At 46.3% G+C, this 21,056-nt stretch overlaps 1 protein-coding gene across 1 annotated transcript in view; it reads right to left on the bottom strand.

Annotated features, from left to right (window-relative positions):
* Positions 1-745: 745 nt before the first annotated feature.
* The window catches only part of ATP2C2 (ATPase secretory pathway Ca2+ transporting 2), a 36,104-nt gene continuing 15,793 nt past the window's right edge, over positions 746-21,056 (bottom strand). Inside the window, exons 11-27 of the mRNA XM_083752960.1 lie at positions 20,906-20,972; positions 17,961-18,085; positions 17,255-17,352; positions 16,370-16,471; positions 15,254-15,343; positions 12,946-13,047; positions 11,769-11,925; positions 10,417-10,587; positions 9,116-9,213; positions 8,960-9,010; positions 7,474-7,640; positions 6,261-6,329; positions 5,718-5,834; positions 4,945-5,092; positions 3,802-3,897; positions 2,495-2,636; positions 746-1,723 (exon numbers count right to left, since the gene is read on the bottom strand). Coding sequence (XP_083609086.1) covers positions 1,599-1,723; positions 2,495-2,636; positions 3,802-3,897; positions 4,945-5,092; positions 5,718-5,834; positions 6,261-6,329; positions 7,474-7,640; positions 8,960-9,010; positions 9,116-9,213; positions 10,417-10,587; positions 11,769-11,925; positions 12,946-13,047; positions 15,254-15,343; positions 16,370-16,471; positions 17,255-17,352; positions 17,961-18,085; positions 20,906-20,972 — 1,925 coding nt within the window. The 3' untranslated portion in view covers positions 746-1,598. The remainder of the gene's footprint in view (positions 1,724-2,494; positions 2,637-3,801; positions 3,898-4,944; positions 5,093-5,717; positions 5,835-6,260; positions 6,330-7,473; positions 7,641-8,959; positions 9,011-9,115; positions 9,214-10,416; positions 10,588-11,768; positions 11,926-12,945; positions 13,048-15,253; positions 15,344-16,369; positions 16,472-17,254; positions 17,353-17,960; positions 18,086-20,905; positions 20,973-21,056) is intronic.

Raw genomic sequence — 21,056 nt, 5'->3', positions numbered from 1 at the left:
TGTGTGGCTGGTGTTGACATTTGGGTGGTGCTGTTGTTGTAACGAACAGCAAATGTCTTAATGCTAAGGGCTGTTTGGCCATGGAATATAGAGTGCCTAGAGATGGAGCAGACTTTCCTTTGATGGAGGTGTTTAAGCAGAGGCTGGGTGTCTTGTCAGGGATGCTGCATTTGCGGGTGGCTAGACATCAGGTGTGGAGAACCTTTGGCTTTCCAGATGTTGCTGAACTACAACTCCCATCAGCCCCAGCAGGCATGGCCAGTGGCCAGGTAGGATAGGTGGTGTATTTCAGCAACATCTGGTGGGCCAAAGAATCCCCACACTTGGGGTGCACTGAGATATGGGTAATATTGCATCAGTTTCCCTGATCATTATGCTGTCACCTCTGCCCAATTTTCTTACATTCTCTTAACTCTGTTATGTTATGAAACTGGCTTTTTGACTGATATAATGGCATGGCATGCTAAAATTCACACCAGTCAGCATGGTGTGGTAGAACAATGAATGCCCCTGGACAGTACTCCAAGTCCCGTATCCTTTAGCACATGCATGCTCCTCCTCCCCCATTATTCCTCCCATGAAGGTAGCAGGAAAAAGTTGCATGCCAGAGTACTAACCCAAATTTAATCACTTCCAAGATTTTCTGGGTTTTTGCTTCCAAGATTTCTGGGGGTGTAAACAGTCCCCTCCCCCACCCAAGAATCAAATAACATGGAAATGAATGGTAAATATGTGCTATGTTCCATTAGTTTCCTGGAAGTGGCTTTTATATCATGCAAAAGCTCAGATATAATGCAGAAATTAACAGTTAGGGAATCATCAGGGAAATGGAATAAGCTGCCATTTCAGTGCAGCGTTGCACTACATAATCTCCCAAGGTATCTTCCAAACTGATTCCTGGGATAGATGTCTCATATGGAACCTTCTTCCCTAGCAGCGAGATTGGAGAAAAAATGAACCCTGGTGTGACTGCAGCCTTCCATCTCAACAAGATTTACCTGATATTATTTGTTTTTCTTCTTATCTACCTCTCCTTCCAAGGAGCTCAGGATTGCAAACATAGGTCCTCTATGCTCCCTCCTCATTTTATCCTCACAACAACCCTGTGAGGTAGGCTAGGCTGGACATGGTAATTGGGCCAAAGTTGCTTGGTGACCTCAAAGGGAATTTGAACCTATGTCTCCCTGCACACACCCACCCAGCTTTTAATCCTAGTCCAATGCTCTCAACGACTACGCCATATTAGCCCCTATAAGGCACATTTTATTAACAAAAGAAGTAATCGCAACTTAAATAAATAAAGATGGTGCTGTGGTTATTTCATTTGGTTCTCCTGCTCCATTCTCTGACCCTGCAGAAGACACTCTTGTAAGCTGAGAGATAGCTGGGAGCAACACAAGCTGCCTTTCAAAACTATAACAATGGACTGGATGGTGACATGGAAGAAATCTGATCAGTGGGTGACAAGGCTGGGATGTAGAGATGGTTGGGAATTTTGAGAGGTGTATAAAAAGATCCACTTGTCCCCTGTGAATTGTCCTAGATCACAGTTCCATTCCAACAGCATTCCACAACAAGGGAAGTCCGAGTTATTTTGGTCACACAGCTTCTAGTTGGATGTTGCTGTCCGTCTTTGATGGGGCACAGCAATATTTCTCACACACTTTGATCAGTTCAGAGAGGAAGAAAACTGAAGAAGCCAGGGCCGCGAGGAACAGCAAATCTAGGGTAGAAAGGGGAAGAAAAAAAGATTCAATCTGTTGCTGATATACAGGCAAGGGCCACATTCACATTAAACAGTCATAGCTTTCCCCCAAAGAATTCTGGGAGCTCTCATTTATTAAGGTGCTGAGGATTTTTTAAGAGGCTCGTATTCCCTTCCCAGAGCTACAATTCCCAAAATTCCCTGGGAGGAGGGGTTGACTATAGCCATTGCAGTGTCCTCCAGCTGTTAATGGACTCCAACTCCCATCAGCCCCAGCCAGCATTGTCAATGGTCAGGAACGATGGGAGTTGCAGTCCGATAATATGGAGGGTATTACAAGGCTGTTTGGAGTCGGGGCTGGGGGTATCATAGTGCTCCCACTAATGTCTTTTTTTGGTGGTGTGGGTCTAATTGGGGATCAATTGGGCTTGTATTCAGAAGAAACTAGGTTGTTCTGGGAGTTTGGAGGGGTGGGGATAATTTGGTTTCCCAAGCCTCAGAGGGGAGAATTCTGCTCCTCATCATGCCATCAAATGAGGTCAGGTGTGAGATAGATGAAACCTTAGAGTCTGCTACTGGTGGCTCCTTGGCAAGTACAGCTTCAGCTTGTTCCCCCTCAAACTGCCCCCTGCAACAGCTCCCTAACAAGACCTATATATTCCCACTGCTACTGTGTCAACCTTCCAAGCTCCTGAAAAAGATGGGATAATTGTCGGCCACAGCTACGCACTTAAATCTTTTGGAAGAAAAAATCCAATCCTCTTTCAGAGCTTCAGTCATCAGACTTACCTAGTGCTCCTAAATTCTCCGTCTGGAAGATCTTCTGTAGTGGAGGGATGTAAATAACAGCCATTTGACCCAAAATAGACCCCAAGACAGAATACAGGAACATGCGGTTTCGGAAAAGACCAATTTCTAGTATCAGTTTTGTCTGGAGGAGGGGAAAAAATGATAATTGGGGTGGGGAAATAGATCCAACTTTACACATCTCTCCTCCATGAATCTAGCCTGTTATTCTCAAAGCAGCTTTTGGGCAAATTCATATGATAGAATCATAGAGTTCGGAAAAGATCTTGAGGGTCAGCTAGCCTAATTAATCTTCTGTCCCAGAGAAGGATCTGCAAATTGGGATGTAACTACAATAACCCTGACAGATGACCATCCAGGCTCTGCTTAAATACTTTCAGCGAGGGAGAACATCCATTGCCCCAATTCAATCCAATGTGATAGGTAGATGTTGATTACAGTAATTGTGATTTGCTGGTTTTTCATTGCAGTTTTACATCCCTGTGAATTTTCTTTGTCTCAGTATGGCCACTTTGGGGTTAACTGTAGGCTTTCCATTGAGAAAACAACAACAGTTGTATTGATAACACAGACATCCTGGTGTTTATAAGCCGATTCTGCTAGATAGATTAACCTTTGATGTATGGTAATTATACTTCATCAGTTGCATGAAAGATAAAGTGGATGTAGACCATGCAAGCTATGCTATAACATTTGGAGGTTTCCCCATCCCAGCTGTAATAAATTGGTTAGTCATTAAGGTTCTACTAGCCTCTTTGTCATTGATATGAAATTAGTACCACCCACTTAAGATGTCGTCTGTGCCCCCACCCCCCCAGGGAAGAATGGCAAACCCAGTTGATGGACTATGCTGAAATGGCAAAATTAACTGGAAAGCTCAGGAACCAAGAAGGCAAGAACTTTAAAAAAGAATGGGGGGAATTTATAATTTATTTAGGAGACCACTGTAAGCAGATGAAAACATTAGCAGGATTTTAATCTCACTTGTAAGGTAACAAAGACTATGGACAATTTAGATGGATAAAAAAATGTTGATAATGGACTGATATGCAGATGTAAATATTATTAGGAGGATGGAGGGGAGTCATGAGAGTCAGAGTAATCTCATTATGTGGATATTTAATTGATTTTGTTATAAGTTTATATCCTTTAAAATCAAATAAAAATCATTTTTTAAGAAAGATGTTGTCTGTCCCTTGGGTTGAGAGGGGGAGTTCCCTTTATTAACACTTTAAGCATAAATAATAGGGCATCTTCTATTTGGGCTTAGCGACCAACACCTCTCTCACCTGGGAACGACATGTCAGGGCGTTGAAGAGGTCAAAGAACACAAAGCAAGTGAAAGTCATTGTTGTGGTCCGTGGCGTTATGCCACTTTCCGGGATCTGAAAAAACGCAAGTGAGAAAACTCAGTCGTAAGAGAGACGAGGGAGGGAGTGTGGCTGTTTGGAGAATGCGCAAAGTCAGCCCTCCCATCTCACAATGAGCCCTTTGTTTGTAAAGTCACAGTCACCTTGAAAGCTGGCCTTTCTTCTTTTTTCGAGGGAAGATTAGAAGGCCCTGCAGTGCCAAGCAGCCTTAAATCTATGTGCGATGATTGATGGGCTACAGGGAAATAATTAGAAGCCAGGCAAAAAAAGAAGAGAAGGAGTGTTCTGTAGCCCAGTCTTACTGCAACCTTATGATTTTGATTTGCAGTGTGTGCTGTTTTCTTACAAGGGTGAAAGACATATGATTGGAAGAGATATCTATAACAGAAGAAAAACCCTGCTGGGTTAGACCCATCTAGTTTAGCATCCTATTCTCACAGTGGCCAGCCAGATAGCTAAGGAAAGCCCCAAAGCATGGCATGAGCACAACTGCACTCCACCCACCTGTGAATCCCAGCCACTGGTATTTGGAGGAATCACTGCCTCTGATGCTGGAGGTACTGCAACCATCATGACTAGTAACCCTTGACAGCCTTGTCTTATTCTCTTTTAAAGGTGGTGAAAACCTTTCCTACTAGTGGCAACTTTTAAAAATGCTTCTTTTGTTATAACCAAATTTATGCACCGCTTGTTTGTAATAAAGTGGCTTACACTAAAGCCACATGCTGAAATTATCAATTAAAAGCACTTTTAAAAAGAGGTATTTAAACACTTTCAAAAGATGATTAAAATCAACAGTACTCTGCAAAGAGATTTATTCCCAGAGTGGGTTAAAAAGTCCCTCTAACAAAGGGAGCCCTGGGAGGGGAATAGGGAGCGTCCTAACAACTCTCAACACCTTAAACACTTTAAACAAATTCAGCTCCCAGAATTTGGGGGGGGGGATGGGGGAACTGTGACTTATGAAAGTGTTACCATAGTACTTTAAATGTATGGTGTGAATGTGCCCTTAGTTACTGCTTGTTTGGAACACAGGTGCAAGTGCCACATCCTCTTTCTCACCTCTTTCCAAAAGACAAACATGGTTCCACTGATTATAACAGTGGCTGACAGGAAGATCTTCAGAATCAGAGACCTGCTGAGAATCGTATCGGTGATGCTCCTTGGAGGTTGCTTGATGGCATCTTTGTCCACCGGTTCAACACCCAAACTGTTTGCCAGGCCCAGAAAAGAAAAAACACACAAAAAAACAAGCCATTGTTTTATTAGCACAGATTCATTAGTTATTTTATTTTTCTGGGAATAAATTTGCAACTTGCACAAGGAAACCACAATGCAAAGTATTCAGTAAACGGCCTGCACTGATCATTCTGTTTCCTCTGGAATCTCAGAGTTCTGTGACTCAAGGACATCAGTTGGGCTACAGCACTGTCAGCCCAGACAGCAAGCTGATTCCCAAAAGCCAGTCCTTACCCACCAAGTCCAAATGTCCACCTCAGAACCCACTCACTGATCCAAACAGTTTGTCTCTGGTCCAACAACATTGCCTGATCTCCAGCATCCTTTTTCCAAGCTACTTTCTAACACACACACACAAACCAAATTTTGGCCCTACCACTAGACCTCCAAGGTTTCTTGGTCCAGGGCAGCAGAGAAGCCAGTGCCATCAGAGACAGAGTCTCCAATGTTGGATCTCCTTCTCCTGATGTCAGAGCTGTCGGAGAGGTAAATCTGCAGTGAGGTGCTCTCCCAAGAACCTTAAGTATTTTAGAAGAGAATTGCAAAGGCTTCCAGTGTGAATCCTGCCCCCCCTGCCAATCTTCCTGTGTCCTCACCTTTGTGCTGGGGGCCCATCCATTATGATATTGATCCACAGGATTTGCATAGCGTTGAGCGGGTTTGGCAAATTGAAGACTGTTGACAGAGCGATCAAACTCAGTGCCGAGATACTCCTGTCGTGAACACAAAGAGTGAGTGAGTTAAGTCTTCATGGATATTCTGTGGCCCCGATGGTAGTTGATTCTTACGTGGTTTAAGCAGTGGCGGAGGAAGCCACTTGGGCACCCAGGGCGGTGTGTGGTGCCCATAGGGGCAGGACGCTCTGTGGGACCTCCAAGGAGTCTGCCTGCCTCCTCCCACTCAGCCGCCCTACAGCTGAGGGGGAGGCAGCGGGCGGACCATTTGGGGCAGCATGAAGCCTGCGGGCTCCCAAGCCACCACGTCACTCCAGGAGGGACGCGTGGCTCGGACATGCTACAGGCTCTGCAGTGAGTGCCACCTGGCATTTTGTCACCCTCCTCAGTGATGACACCTGGGGAGGTCCGCACCCACTGAATCCCCCTTCCTCCACCCCTGGGTTTAAGTTAAGAACAACTTACGTGCTGAGCTGAAACCGAACAAAATTTTTAATGTTGTAAAAGATTCCCTTCCCTTCCTCAATTGCACTCCTGTTGAGGAAAAAGGAATAGTGTGTAAACTGATATCCATTTATGGGACAACCAAGCTCTGGATTTTGGGGGAAGCAGGAACTGCCAGTGCTGCTGAAAGTGCTCATCCACACTTTGTTTCTAAGCACAGCCAGGTCCATGGTTTCAAGCTCTATGTCTCAGCAACTTTTTCTCCTTGCTGCTTGCCCCAGGAAAACCTGCTCTTTAACACTGAATTGGAAGAAACAGCAATTTGGGGTTTCCATGGACTGCCATTTGTTCCGATTCAGAGGTAAAGAGAAAGTGCCAGAGGGTCGTGGTGGTAGTGCTTGGACAGGGAGCTTTAAAGTGTTGACCTGTGCCTGTGTTGACACAGCACAAAAGGGAGTCTGGATTAGCCCTAAGTGCAGAACAACCAGTGGAGCAAAGATGGTCAGGGATTCCTGAAATGCTGGTGGGAAGATAACGAGGAGGGAGCCAAGCTAACCTCTCTTGAGAAAGAAACCTACAATATGGGAGCAGCCACAGAAAAGACTCTCACTCTTTGGACCACCAACCATGCTTTTGATATTGATGGTCATTCTAGGAGTCCTACCAGCATGTGCGCATAGCCCTCATCTTGCCACCACCCAGCCCCTCCATCCAGCCAAATGACAACAATAGCAGGTCCAGGACGGAGGCTGTTTGTGCTCTGTGCTGTATGTCATGTTTTATCATGCTGGTTCTGTTTTCAGGTTAGAATGCTGTTGCTTGTGGTTTTGTTGCTAATGGTTTGCCTTCTTCTTCCAGAGAACTTATTTTAGGAGGTGTCTCATAAATACAGTGGTACCTCGCAAGACGAATGCCTCGTAAGACGAAAAACTCACAAGACGAAAGAGTTTTTCTTTTTTGAGTTGCTTCGCAAGACGAATTTCCCTATGGGCTTGCTTCGCAAGACGAAAACGTCTTGCAAGTTTGATTTTCAATGCATTCCTATGGGAATCCGTGCTTCGCAAGATGAAAAATTCACAAGATGAAAAAACTCGCAGAATGAATTAATTTCGTCTTGCGAGGTACCACTGTATAGTGAATGAATAAATCAGCTTCCCCTGCTAAAACGAATATAGAAGCCAGAGCAAGATGAGAGATGCCAGGATGTCCGATGTGCCTCTTAAGAGCCACCTACATGATGGTTGAGAAGTCGTCATCAACAAGGATCATGTTTGCTGCCTCCTTGCTGACATCTGTGCCCGCCTGCCCCATTGCAACCCCAATGTCAGCAGATTTCAGAGCCACTGCGTCATTCACTCCATCTCCCGTCATCCCCACGATGGCGCCGGTCTGTTGCAAAGCCTGTGAGAGTGGCAAATGGATACAAAATTCAGCACATATCTATGTGGTATGATCTTGGCCTCTCCAGAATATAAAATGTCAAACGCAGTAGTTTTCTAACTTTCAATAAAGAAAAAAAAGTAAATTGAAAACAAAAACAAAATGCAGTACACAGGAAGACAATCTGGAGAGATTAGCCATTTAGAATTTGGGCTTTCAGCAGCAGTGGGAATTAACAATTCGAGCTGAAAGGATAAATGGGGATTGGTTAAGAAACAAGCTTTTATTAGGTATTATTTTGCTCATGCAATCAGTTTTAATTTAAGGATGCATCTTCATGCAAATGTGATCAGCAGGATCAAACCCAACCAATAATATGAAGAAGTGTTGAATGTTGCCAGGAAAAATTCCAGACCAGCCAATCAGGGCACACATATATTTTTTATGCTGCCTGTAATAGTCCCAGGCCAGCCAATCAGGGTACTTACAGAGGCTCACTTAAATGAAGACATGCCTACACCTGATTACCACTTTCATGATCTTTACAATACATGACCAAAGTGACAAATCAGCAAATCACCCAACCCTCGAAGATTACAGCAAGTGGGAAGTGACTGTGCTTGGCTAGACAATTGTACCACGGTCGACCAACAGGAGCAGCAACCACAAAAACAGACAGAAAGGCAGGACTCATTTCTCCCCTTCGTGAGACAAAGGGATGTGGAAGAGTAGGGGGAAATGCACAGATAGTTTCAGGAAACATTGAATGCATTTCCACTGGCTATTTTTTTTTTTAAGCAACTAATAAGTTTAATAAATAATAATGATGTAATTCACTGCCTAGTGCAGCCTTTTCCCTGCCAGTTGTTCTTCCGGTGTTACTGGGCTACATCACCCCTTAGCTCCAGCCAGTGTGGCCGTTGTCGGGGATGATGGGGATTGTAGTCCAAAGCATCCAGAGGGCGCTGGATTGGGGGAAGCCTGGCCTAAACCAATGGATCCAGAAACTGGACTTTTCCAGCTGTATTTTGTGGTGGTTATTGCTAGAAGATGTAGTTCTGAGCACTGAAAGGTAAGGAAGATACACCTTGATTTGCAATTGCTGCTTCAGTTCCCCTTTATAGAAATTGATTCCCCGACTCCCTTATCTACGGCAAAGAACCAGCAGAGAATGATTCCCAGAACGAGTTGCAGGAAAAGAGAAGCTATAGAAGGAAAATGGTAATTTGAACAGAAGTGGGCAAATCAGAAGCAAAGTAGTGACCACCATGGTGCAGAAATCAGAACTAGCTTCTCCGGTAAAGGGACAGACTTGTGGCTTGTTTGGGGTCAGCAGATACCTTTATGATTTTAAGTTTGTGTTTTGGACTTGTTCGGAAGAAGATGGAAACCTGGATGATGAGGAGAGAGAGAGAAAGCAGATCTATGTGAGACGGCTGGGGTTTTAAGAATGAGCACACACCATGCGTTTTGGAACCCCTTCAAAGCGTCATTACATTTCTGACGGTTGATGATAGTGCTGATTCTGTGGTGTTCTCCAGTTCCTCCCCAGACATAGCTTTCATTTTCCCATTGCAGAGGCCGATATTTCGTCCTATGAAGGAAAGGGAAAGGATATGGCTGACCATCCCAATTGAGGCAGAGACGGCATTTGACAAGGGATTTCTGGTAACTCTGACAGAAACATTCCACCAAAGTCTATTTCTAGGTCACCAAGTTGTCACCTAGCCTTGCCCCTGGAGCATCTTGAACAGCCAAAGGCAAATCCAGCCTTGTGGGAGCAGAGGTAGATATCTGAGATACAAAAATAAGTGTACAGCAAGAAGGGAAATGGGAAGTAGAGATAATCAGCTGCGATATTCAGCGCGATACAATGAATTGTGCTTCAGTGTAAGCAGAACATAAGAAAAGGCCTGCTGGGTCAATGGCCCATTGGGTCCAGCACTCTGTTCTCACAGTGGATGACAAGATGCCTTTTGAAGTCTGCAAACAGGACCCGAGTATAAAAGCATCCACACCACTTGAGCTCACCAGCAACTGGTATTTAGCAGCATATTGCCTCTGACAGTGGAGAAAGAACATAGCCATTGAGACTAGCTGGCACTGGTAGTGTTATCTTCCAGGAATTTGTCCAAATTCTCCTTTAAAGTCATCTCAGTTGGTGGCCACCACTACTTTCTGCAGGAGCAATTTCGATCATTTAACTACATGCTGTGTAGAGAAGGCCTTCCTTTTGCCTTCAGCTTCATTGAATGCCCTGAGTTCTGGTATTATAAAGGTAAAGGGACCCCTGACCATTAGGTCCAGTCACGGACAGCTCTGGGGTTGCTGCGCTCATCTCACTTTACTGGCCGAGGTAGCGGTGTACAGCTTCTGGGTCATGTGGCCAGCATGACTAAGCCACTTCTGGTGAACCAGAGCGGCGCACGGAAACGGCGTTTACCTTCCTGCCGGAGCGGTACCTATTTATCTACTTGCATTTTGACGTGCTTTCAAACTACTAGGTTGGCAGGAGCAGGGACTGAGCAACAGGAGTTCATCCCATTGCGGGGATTCAAACCGCCGACCTTCTGATCGGCAAGCCCAAGGCTCAGTGGTTTAGACCACAGCACCACCCGCGTCCCTTCTGGTATTATAAGAGAGGGCAAAAGAAAATAACCAACTCCCCACTAGCTGTTTTCTCTCCTTTGTGCATAATTTTATACACCTCTTTCACTTCTCCCTCCTTTACTTGTCCTTTCTCTAAAGCCCAAAGCCCAAAATGTTGCAAGAAGGTGGCATGGTTTATCTTGCTCACCAATGGCGAGGGCTGTTTCCAAGGCATCTCCAGTTATCATTTTCACCGAAACACCCGACTCAATGAGGACTCGAACAGCTTCCTTCACTCCATGCCTTGGCGGGTCGATGATTCCCACAAGACCTAAAAATGTCAGCCTGCCCAGTTCTGGACCGGAAGCCAGGGCAAGCACTAAGAAGGAGCAGAAAAGTGACAACAGACCAGGTTATTTCACGCTGCCACTCAGAAAGGGAAAGGGACATAGCTCAGTGTAGAGAATCTGCAGAAGGTCCAAGGTTCTCTCCCCAACATCCCCAGGTAGGGCTCAGAGTGACTCATGCCTGAAGCCCTGGACAGACAGTGCCAGTCTGTGTAGAAGATGATATTGAGCTAGATGGACCAATGGTACGACTCTGTATAAGAAAGCTCCAGATGTGGTTGGACTACAACATGCGTCAGCCTCAACCAAAATGGTCAATGGGCACAGATGATGAGCATGCAGGCCAACAATATATGGAAGGCATCCGGTTGGCTACTCCTAAGCTAAAAGAACACAAGCATGAAAATATACCAAGTCAAGAAGTGCTTGGTTCTTCTAAGCCCAGGTGAGAGGGGTGTGTGTGTTCCCCAGGTGTTTCTGGAATGGGCAGAAGCTACACTGCAGCATAAGATAGGAAGGCAGAGTGTAGACGTGCAGGCTCCAGGTGGCAATGTGGTCGGGCTGTGGCTCAGGGGAAAATGGTCCAACCTCCAGAATCTCTGTGTGGGGCTGCAAATGTCCCATACGGCTTAGGTCCAGACTATCTGAAGGACCGAATTCTCCCATATAGACCTGCCTGGACTCTGAGATCTTAAGCAGAGGCCCTTCTCTCAGTCCTGCCACCCTCACAGGCATGTTTCATGGGAACGTGGGAGAGGGCCTTCTCAGTGGCTGGTCTCAGGCTTGGAATGCCTTTCCTAAAGAAGCTTGGCCAGGTCCCTCCTTGTTGTCCTTCTGCTTTTGGGGAACTGACTGCTTTTAAGGAAATAGTTCCTAATAGTATGGTTCCACCCACATTGTTCAATTGCTTTTTAACCACGACCTATTACATGTTCTTAGCTATGTGTGTTTTATCTGTATTTAATTTTTGTGATCCTCCTTGAGACCCAGAAGAATGTAAGGATGATACTGATGGCTCTTGAAGACGCATGGCTGGTCAGTGTCAACCGTTCTGAGCCAGAGGGGCCAAGGGTCTGACATGGCATACGATGGCCTCCTCTGCCCTTCAGCATTCAGGTGCCTGGTGTTTGTGTGTGTGGAATAACAAGCTGGAAGGGATGCAGTCCGGATGCCCAGTTTGTCAACCTACACAAGACTCAAGCCATGAACTGACCCCTCAGGCCAAGTGATCCCATGTTCTTCTCTTCCTGAACATAGACAGACTTCTGCTGCGGTGTCATTGGGAGTGAGATGCCGCCACTGTTATACATGGTGCAATGCTGCATCACTTCTTCAAAGGCCCCCTTCATAAAGTAGACTTCTTCTTGCCCCTATGAAACGAGGAAAAGAACAACTGAGGAAGGGCCATAGCCTAGAGGTAGAGCATCTTCTTTGCATGCAGAAAGTCCTGAGTTCAGCCCTCAGCACCTCCAGATTGGGGCAGAGAGAGAGAGAGAGATCTTTCTGGAACTCATCACAACAAATCTCTTTGTGTTGTGTTTTGTCTACCATTTTCTAGATCTACATCAGGGGTCAGCAAACTTTTTCAGCAGTGGGCCGGTCCACTGTCCCTCAAACCTTGTGGGGGGCTGGACTATATTTTGCAGGAAAAAAATGAACAAATTCCTATGTCCGGCAAATAATCTAGAGGTGCATTTTAAATAAAAGGACACATTCTACTCATTTAAAAACATGCTGATTCCCAGACCGTCTGTGGGCCGGATTTAGAAGGCAATTAGGCCAGATCCGGCCCCCGGGCCTTAGTTTGCCAACCCATGATCTACATACTCCCCTTTCAGAGCTACAATCTGCCGAGTGGTTTAACAATCAATCCCTCTTAACAAGGAACTCTGGCAATCTTAGCTCTGTAAGGGGTATTTTAACAGCTCTCAGCACCCTTAATGAGCTACAACTCCCAGAATTATTTGTATCATAGTGCTTTAAATGCCTGGTGTGAATCTGGTCTATTGCACCTACTGCAAAAATGTTTATGGAGTTTTTCAGAGTGACATAACACACACACAAACAGACAGGTTGGTGATTTCCAACCATCAACGCCACACCATGTGTGATTAGAATGCTGGACTTGGATGGAAGAGACACACAGGTTCAAATCCACTCTCAGCCCTATGGGTAATTTTGGGACAGGTACTCCAATTTCTCTGAGTCTAAGCACCTTCACAGGCTTCTTGTGAGAGTAAAACTGGGGTGAGTGAATGAGGGAGAGAGAGTGGGTTAAAAATGTAATGTGTACTGACTGATCACAACTTGATTCTAGTGGCGTATCATTATTCTTTTTGTTTTTCTAAAAATAATCACAGATAACGAAAAACAAGTTGCTTGCTTTTTACCTGGTTTTTCAGAGCACATTTGACTGCCATCCATTTCTGCTCTGAGCTAAATGGGATCTCCTTCTTCCTTATATAGATGTCTTTTATATCACTCAGTTCCATCTAAAAAAAAAGGGGGGGGACGTGGAGAGAGAGGACCAGGGCTTTAGCACTTAGTAATTCTATACATACATGAGCGGTAGAGCTCAAAAGGAATGACTACCATTCAATTTGAAATCTGACAGGTTTTCATATGCTGAACGTTAACAACGAAATGCTTGTTGAAACCCTGAAGAGCTGCTGCCAGTCAGTGCAGACAATACTGAGCTAGATGGGTGCAATGGTTTTACTTGGTTTAAGGCAGCATCTTGGGCTTCCAAGTTCTGATGTTTTTGAAATGTGACTCAGGCAATATTTAAATACAGTTGCATGCTTCCCATTTGCCACATGGTAAGAAGCGGGTAGCACTGTGAATTAAACCACAGAGCCTAGGACTTGCCGATCAGAAGGTCGGCAGTTCGAATCCCCACGACGGGGTGAGCACCTTCGGCCAGTAAAGCCCCAGAGTCGGCCACAACTGGACCTAATGGTCAGGGGTCCCTTTACCTTTACCTTTAAGAAGTTCTCAGGACATCATGATCTGTTTTCCCCCTTTCCTTTCCAGAGAAGGGCGAGTGGAAGCTTTTGGTGACCTTGCAATATTTGCTTTATTACAAATGAACAGGGATGGCAAACATTCCGCTGTTGGAGGCATCAACCCCAGGTTCTGGGAGTCATAAGTGGAGAAAGCTGCTGTTGCGCTCAGTCCCTGCTGCTGGCTTTCCATACGAATCTGGTTGGACCAGACTGAGCCTAGGGGCAGACCTAGAGGCTTGAGGCAACCTTCCCCCATGGGACGGAGGTATCCTCCCCATCTGTTCCCTTCAAAACACTATAGAGGGATCTCCAGCTTTCAAGAGACCATTTCCTAACCCATTGATTGAACCATCACTCAGAGGTGTAGCTAGGGGAGGCGGGGGGCACTGGGTGCGACACCGTGGGGGTGGCACCGTGGGGCCTGCAGGGTGGTCGAGTCATGTGTCTGTCCTGGGAGTGACGCAGTGGCTTGGGTGCCTACAGTCTCTGCACTGCCCGAAACAGCAGAGTGGGGTTTGCATCTGCCTGCCGCCTCCCCCTCAGCCCCCTACAGCTGACGGGGAGGCGGACGCGAGGCTCCATGCAGTACACCCTGCCCCAGCTTGCTCCGTCCCATGGGCAGTTCACCCCACTCCTGGGTGCAGGGCATGCGTGCCACCCCAGGTGCCTGAGCAGCTAGCTACACCACTGCCGCCACCCAACCATTCCAGGCTATCAGTCACTCTTCCACTTAACAAAGGAGTGTCCCTAAGGATACCAGCTTGCCCAGTGCAACACCTATATCAAGGACATGAAGGGAAACCATTTTTACTGTGCGACATGGTCCAAGAAGGTAGGTAGAATACTGTATTTTTTGGTCTATAAGACGGCCCATGTATAAGACACCTCCTATTTTGGGGTACGCGGGTGGCGCTGTGGTCTAAACCACAGAGCCTAGGGCTTGCCCATCGGAAGGTCAGCGATTCAAATCCCCACGACGGGGTGAGCTCCCATTGCTCGGTCCCTGCTCCTGCTAACCTAGCAGTTCAAAAGCACATCAAAGTGCAAGTAAATAGGTACTGCTCCGGAAGGAAGGTAAACGGCGTTTCTGTGCACTGCTCTGGTTCGCCAGAAGCGGCTTAGTCATGCAGGCCACATGACCCTGAAAAGCTGTCTGTGGACAAACGTCGGCTCCCTCAGCCAGTAAAGCGAGATGAGCGCTGCAACCCCAGAGTCATCGATGACTGGACGTAACTGTCAGAGGTCTCTTTACCTTTTATTTTGGGAGACTCAGATTGAAGAAAATGGGGAGAGATGGCTGAGAGTATAAGATGCCCCCTAATTTTTGACATTATTTTTTAGGAAGAAAAACCTAGTCTTATACATGGAAAAATACAGTAAATATTTCCACTGGGCACATTTCCTTACATTTATTTAGTTTTGAGGATCACTGCCAAGATCACTAAGTCAGTTTGCTCTCTGGCTGCCTTGGGTTTATAATACTATAATTCTGCTGTTGATAAATGGGCAGATCAGCTGAATGCTAAATTCTCTCTCTCATTTTTGGCAACCATGGTAAGATACCTTACCGGATCAGCTGAAGACTAAATCCTACCTTCATTTTTTGGCAACCTTGCTAAGCCTTTACAAATTAAACAGAGCTGATTAAATCTAAAACTTAATAAGCACCCGGGGCTTGCAACAGCCACTCTACCTTCATTGCCAGGGCTATCAGGGCCCCTTCAGTCGGCTGCCCCATCACAGTCGTCTTCCTGATTATTGCATTGTTGGCAACACAGCCAGCCTGAAAGAGATTTGTTTCTTTGTGACATTTGTTGGGGAAATGAATCAAATGACTGTTATGCTTAAGCCCTGGGCTCAGAGATTGCTCAGTTGTAAGTGTGCTGAGTTTGGGGGGCTGGGTTGAGTAGGCTGCATGCAGAGACACTTCTGACCTCTGGCTCCAGCAAGTGTTGTAAGGCAGGCTGATAGCCTGCCTGGGTGATGGGCCATTAAGGGAACAAAGGAAGTGGATCTGTGTGAGATGGTAATGGGTGCTCCCCCGCCATTCGTGGGTAGTTAGAAAGACAAATACAGAGTTGAGAGCAGAGAGTTTGGAGTGATGTGAGCTAGAAGAAAAGCTGGAGAGAGGGAAAGAGAGATTCTGTTAGAATCTAAGACACTGGCTAAGGGAGGAAGCAAGGCCCTCTTGGGGTGTTAATGCTGTGAACCCCTCCAGCATGCACTCAGGTTGTAGATATGTACAAATAAGCCACATATAATAAAGACACCCTGGTTTTCACTATGCCTCATTCCAAAAGAAACACAAACCCTGGATAAGCACCTGGAACTCCCACAATCTCTCATCGCTCGGAGATTGGGGTGGCGTGCAACACAGGCAAGGATTGGTTTGAAGTCTGTGGTGCCATCTTTTGGGCCAGGGTAGGAAACCTTTGGACCCTTGGCTTAAATTCCAAAGTCCTCTGCAAGTGATCAGGTTAGACATCTGCCAAGAGTGATCTGCCTGTTCCGTATCAGCTCAGTGGGTAGGGAGAGAAAGGGGAGTGAGAGAGAGAGAGAGAGAGAGAGAGAGAGAGAGAAGGGGTGGTCCTACCTAGTTTGACTCCCACCTACCACTGGTTCAGCCCCACTGCTTGCCAATACGCACCCTCCACCCCAGTTATTGCTGAGGCACGATTGCCCTTAGCAGTCAAAAGGTTGCCCACCCCTGTTCCATCAACACCATAAGTCTTATCACATTGGTTGTTTAGCCCATCATGTCTACTCTGCTCCTCCTACGAAATAATAATAATCCCGGCAAATAACTTACCTCCACTAATTTCCCCACAGAGATGTTTGAAAATTCTTTGATGATTTCTCTGGAGGGTAAGAGACACACATCTCCTTCTCTGTTGTACCCAACCCCGCTCACCTGGAAGAACAGAAGACACCTGCAGAGGAGACCCAACTCTATGGCCAGCTGACATTATTTAATGTCGGAAAGAGGAGGGTACATTTGGAGACACGGATATCTTAAGGAAAGCGGGCAGAAATACTGGCATTTATGGATTGAAGTTAATTGGCAAAGTGAATCAGTAGCCCACTGGAAGTGAAATTATGGGTTTATGAGTGATAATAAGGGAGAGGGTTTTTTCTTCCAGTTTTGGGCTCCCCATCTATGGAATACTTTCCTTATCAAGGCCCGTCCTTTGGCACCCAAAGGACATTAACATCCTTTGGGTGCCATATTAAGGCATGATTGTTCCCTCAAGCATTTGAGAGTAGATTATTATTATGATGCTTATTGTTCTTTCTGTGTGCTTTATTATTAAGCTTGATGGTTGTTTTAAATTATGTATGTCAATTACTAGAGATGTTTTGAATTAGGCAACAAATAAATCAGATTAATATTCATTTTATTTATTTTATATTCTGCCTCTCTCCTGATGCAGGACCCAAGACATTTCACAGCATAAATCACAGGCAACTGAAAACACATGACAAATGAAAGTATTTTCTTAAAAAAAAGCAACCAAAAACAAATAAGTAACCCTACTTAAAACAGCACGGAAACCGTTTAAAAGCACATCACTACCCTTGTCATCTTATAAAAAGACAAGCTCAGAGTGCTATCAACCAAGGAGGCTTATAGGTTCAGAGTTGTCTTGTATTACAACTGACAACTTTGTCCAAACCGCACATTTGCTGACTGTACCTCTGCCTTGAATCCATCTGAGGTGACGAGCTGAGTGACAGTCATTTCATTGGCTGTCAAGGTCCCGGTCTTATCAGAGCAGATAACATTGCAACAGCCTGAGGAGAAGAGAGGATTTGTCAGAACAGAGGTTGCGCTCACAGGCATGTGTGTGTGCGCGTGCTGCTAAGCATTCACATGTGCTGGATAAGAACCTAAGAAGAGACCTGCTGGATTAGACCAAAGGCCAATCTACTCCAACAGCAGATGACCATGGGAAGCCTGCAAGCAGGATCTCAGTGCCACGACACCCCCTGCACCCGTGATTCCCTGAAAACTGGAATCTAGAGCATATACTGTTTCCAACAGGGGAGGTAGAACCACCATGCTTAGTAGCCATTGGTAGCCTTATCCTCCATGAAATTATCTAATGCTCTTCCAAAGCCATCCAGACTGATGGCCACCACTGCCCTTTATGGGACTGAATTCCACAGTTTAACTATGTGCTGTGTGCAGAAGCATTTTCTTTTGTCTGCTCCGAATATTCCAACATTTAGCTGCACTAGAATACCCAACATTCTAGTATTATGAGAGAGTGAGGAAAATGCCTCCCTCACATTAAATGAACGGGTGGAAACGTTGACAGTGGAATCAGCCACAGTGTTAGCAAATCCAGTTTTGCTAACACCCACCCCATGACCCGCCTTGATGCACACACTGCTCTTACCTAGAGTTTCTACAATTGGCAGCTTCTTCACAATGACTCGTTTCTTGGCCATCCTCAAGACGCCCAGGACTAAGGTCACCGTGACCACGATGGGGAGGCCCTCTGGGATTGCAGCCACCGCTAAGCTGCACACAGAGAATCATTTACCACTGGGGTTACACACCACCATCCTCACTAACTCCTGTAAGGAAGTATATGCAAGCATCAACTTGCTCCAGGGCCCTGATGCTGAAACACATTAAGACCCGCCTTTTCATGGGCCCTGGATGCCTCTTTCAGCACTTGAGCTTCAGGCTCAATTGCAGGAAGGACAGTAAAGCGTCTGCAGAAGGCTCCATGTCCAGTCCCTGGCATCCCCAAGTAAGGCTGGGAGAGGCCCCTGTCTGACACCCTGGAGAGCCACTGCCAGTCAGTGTGGACAGTACACTGAGCTCAATGGAGCAATCATCTGACTCCATGTGGAAGGCTGCTTCCTTTGTTCCTATGCCCAGTGGAGCTTTGCAGACGTCCATCGGAGGCAGGGCTGTTTGCAGTCTGGTGCCAGCTTTGCAAAATGCAGAATGCAAAACCTCACTGGTCCAATTTCTTTGTATGTTGACTCTGAAGTACTCTCTCTTTTTCTGTCCTAAATCTCTGACCAATTCATTGTATTGTGTGATTCTGAGCTTTTTTATATATAACAGAGGAAGGAAAGGTTTTCCACCATAGGGGTGGGGGACTTTCCCCCTGCCCCACCCAAGGGCCACATTCGTTTGGGAGAAAATAGTCAGAACTTTATATCAGTGGGACATGCACAACCCATTCTCTCTCTCTCTCTCTCTCTCTCTCTCTCTCTCTCTCTCTCTCTCATCCTCTCTCTCTTTCTCTCACACTCACTCAGTACACTTTGCTTTGCCTGCTATGGCAATTGCAAACAGAGCAAGTGAGACATCAGTCAGTCAGTCAGTGCAGAGGGTCTGGTTTCCAGGGTCTAGTCAGTCAGATTTGGCTCACAAGCTGGAGGTTCCCCATCCCTGGTCTAGTATGAAAATACTTTTCTGCCTGCCATCAAAACACAGAAGTGTAGGGGCCAGATGGTCTGTTGGTGGAGAGCTCTGCAGCCTGTGTGCCACCACTGACAAAGCTCTGATCTATGCTTCAGGCGCAAATATCACTGAACAAGAGAATACAGAGCAAGGCAACATTCATAGCCCTTAAGGGACACAGGGACTGTGCAGGAAAAGAAGACAACTCTGGCTGGTCCACTTTAGTGTTACTTTTATTCCACAGCATCTGCCCTCCATTGACACTTGCCTGCCTTTTTTCTGTACCTAGTCTAAACCTTTCCCCTTCCAAGTCCTCAACCATTTCTCTTTATCTGTAGCGACTTTGCCACACATTGCTTTTATCGTGCCGCTGGGCAGTAATACGAACATTACAATCCTCTGATGCCAAGGGATCCCTTTTCCAGATACGTGAACAGATGGCACATGTTATTTGACAAGAAGGCAGCCTGCCATGCAAACTGTAAGGATGTACAATGCCAGCCTTTAAACAACAAGGGAGATATGGCCAGCAAGGTTAATATTTGTACAGAGAGAAGCAAATGTTTCGTGGCAGGTATATTGGTGGGGAAGGGTGGGGATGCTGTGTCCACCCATCCCGTCATCAGCACATGCCCAAGTGCTTATGAAGCTCACCAGCTACAGGTATTAAACTCTTGGGTTCTGGTGCTACCGTTTGTCCTGCTTGAAGAGCTATCTCTCCACTGCAACTGACAAAAATGGTTGCACCAGATTCTGGTAGTTCAATCACCCTGTTGGGGAGTTTCCAAAGCATTATGTGGAATGGATTTTATTTTTTTTAGGGCAGTGGCAGTGGCGAAGCTGCATGCTCCGACACCAGGGGTGGAGAACAGGCAGGGGCGTGGCTGGCGCACATCCCAGGGGCGTGACACGTATCCCAGGGGTGTGGCGCACGTCCTGGGGGCATGGCACACTGCCCATGGGGGCCTAGTGCCTGGGCAGTGGGAGGGTGCGCAGCATGTGTCAGGGTGTGTGTGGCCATGATGGTACCCCCCTCCCCAATGGGGCTAGGGGCAGTGCCCTTTCCTCTGCCAGTGGGCAGTGGGGAGATTTGCTTTTCAGAGTTTGAGGCTTCCTCCATGCAGATCAGGGGCCTTCCTGCTGGCCTACAGCCCCTCAACACCCTTGTTCAGAGGCCTGAGCAGCTAGAAGATGGGCTCCTTGGGTTTCTAGACTGGCTGTCTTACAGGGCTGGCCATTCCATGTGACAGATTGAAGCAGCCACCTCAGGCGGCAGAATTTAAGCGGTAGGGAATGGGGCAATGCCCCCTCCACAGTTTGAGTCCTCACATGTTCTCCTAAACACCTGGAGAGGGCTCTGATTACAAATTAATCTCTTTCCAGAATCCACCACTGTTTGTACAACCTAATCAAACGTAATCAAAAGTCATTTAAATAAAAAAGAAATATAGCGTGTCTGTCTGTCTGTCTGTCTGTCCGTCTATCTATCTATCACAGTGTTTGGGGACCTTTTTCAGCTGAAGGGCCAAATTCCATTCTGGGCAACTTTCCGTGGGCCATATGCAAGGGACAAGCAGGGCCAAAAGGAAATGCAGGTGGAGAAATGAATGTAATTTCTAGGGTAGTTTCTACACTCATCCCTCTCTATCCTCCAGCCAGAGAAGCAAGAGGCCTACTTCAAGGGCACATTCCAGCCAGGCAAAAACTCTCAAGAAGGGTGTGAAGCAGGGCCAAGGAGGGATCATTGAGCCAGATAGCGAAGCCTGCAGAGCCACAATTGGCCCCCAGATCCTAAGGTTTCCCACCCCTGTTCAATCTAGAGATAGGCAGGAAATATACACACAGAATGTTTTTGATCAGCATGTTTGCATTCTACTCTGTTCTTCTACTGTGACCATAAAATGTCCTTCCAGCTCTTACCTCACTCCAATGGTGAACATGCCAAGAAGATGCTTCCCTTGCAGCCAGCCAATCAGCATAAGTAAACCTTGCAGGAGAGGGGAGAGGAAAGAGCAGAAGCTATCTTGATGGCACCACAGGCATGTTCAGGTACATATGTGAACATGAAAAT

Source organism: Podarcis gaigeae (genome assembly GCF_964106915.1).
Source record: "Podarcis gaigeae genome assembly, chromosome: 8".
Classification (NCBI taxonomy): Eukaryota; Metazoa; Chordata; class Lepidosauria; order Squamata; family Lacertidae; genus Podarcis; species Podarcis gaigeae.
This window is presented reverse-complemented; position numbering and strand designations above follow the sequence as displayed.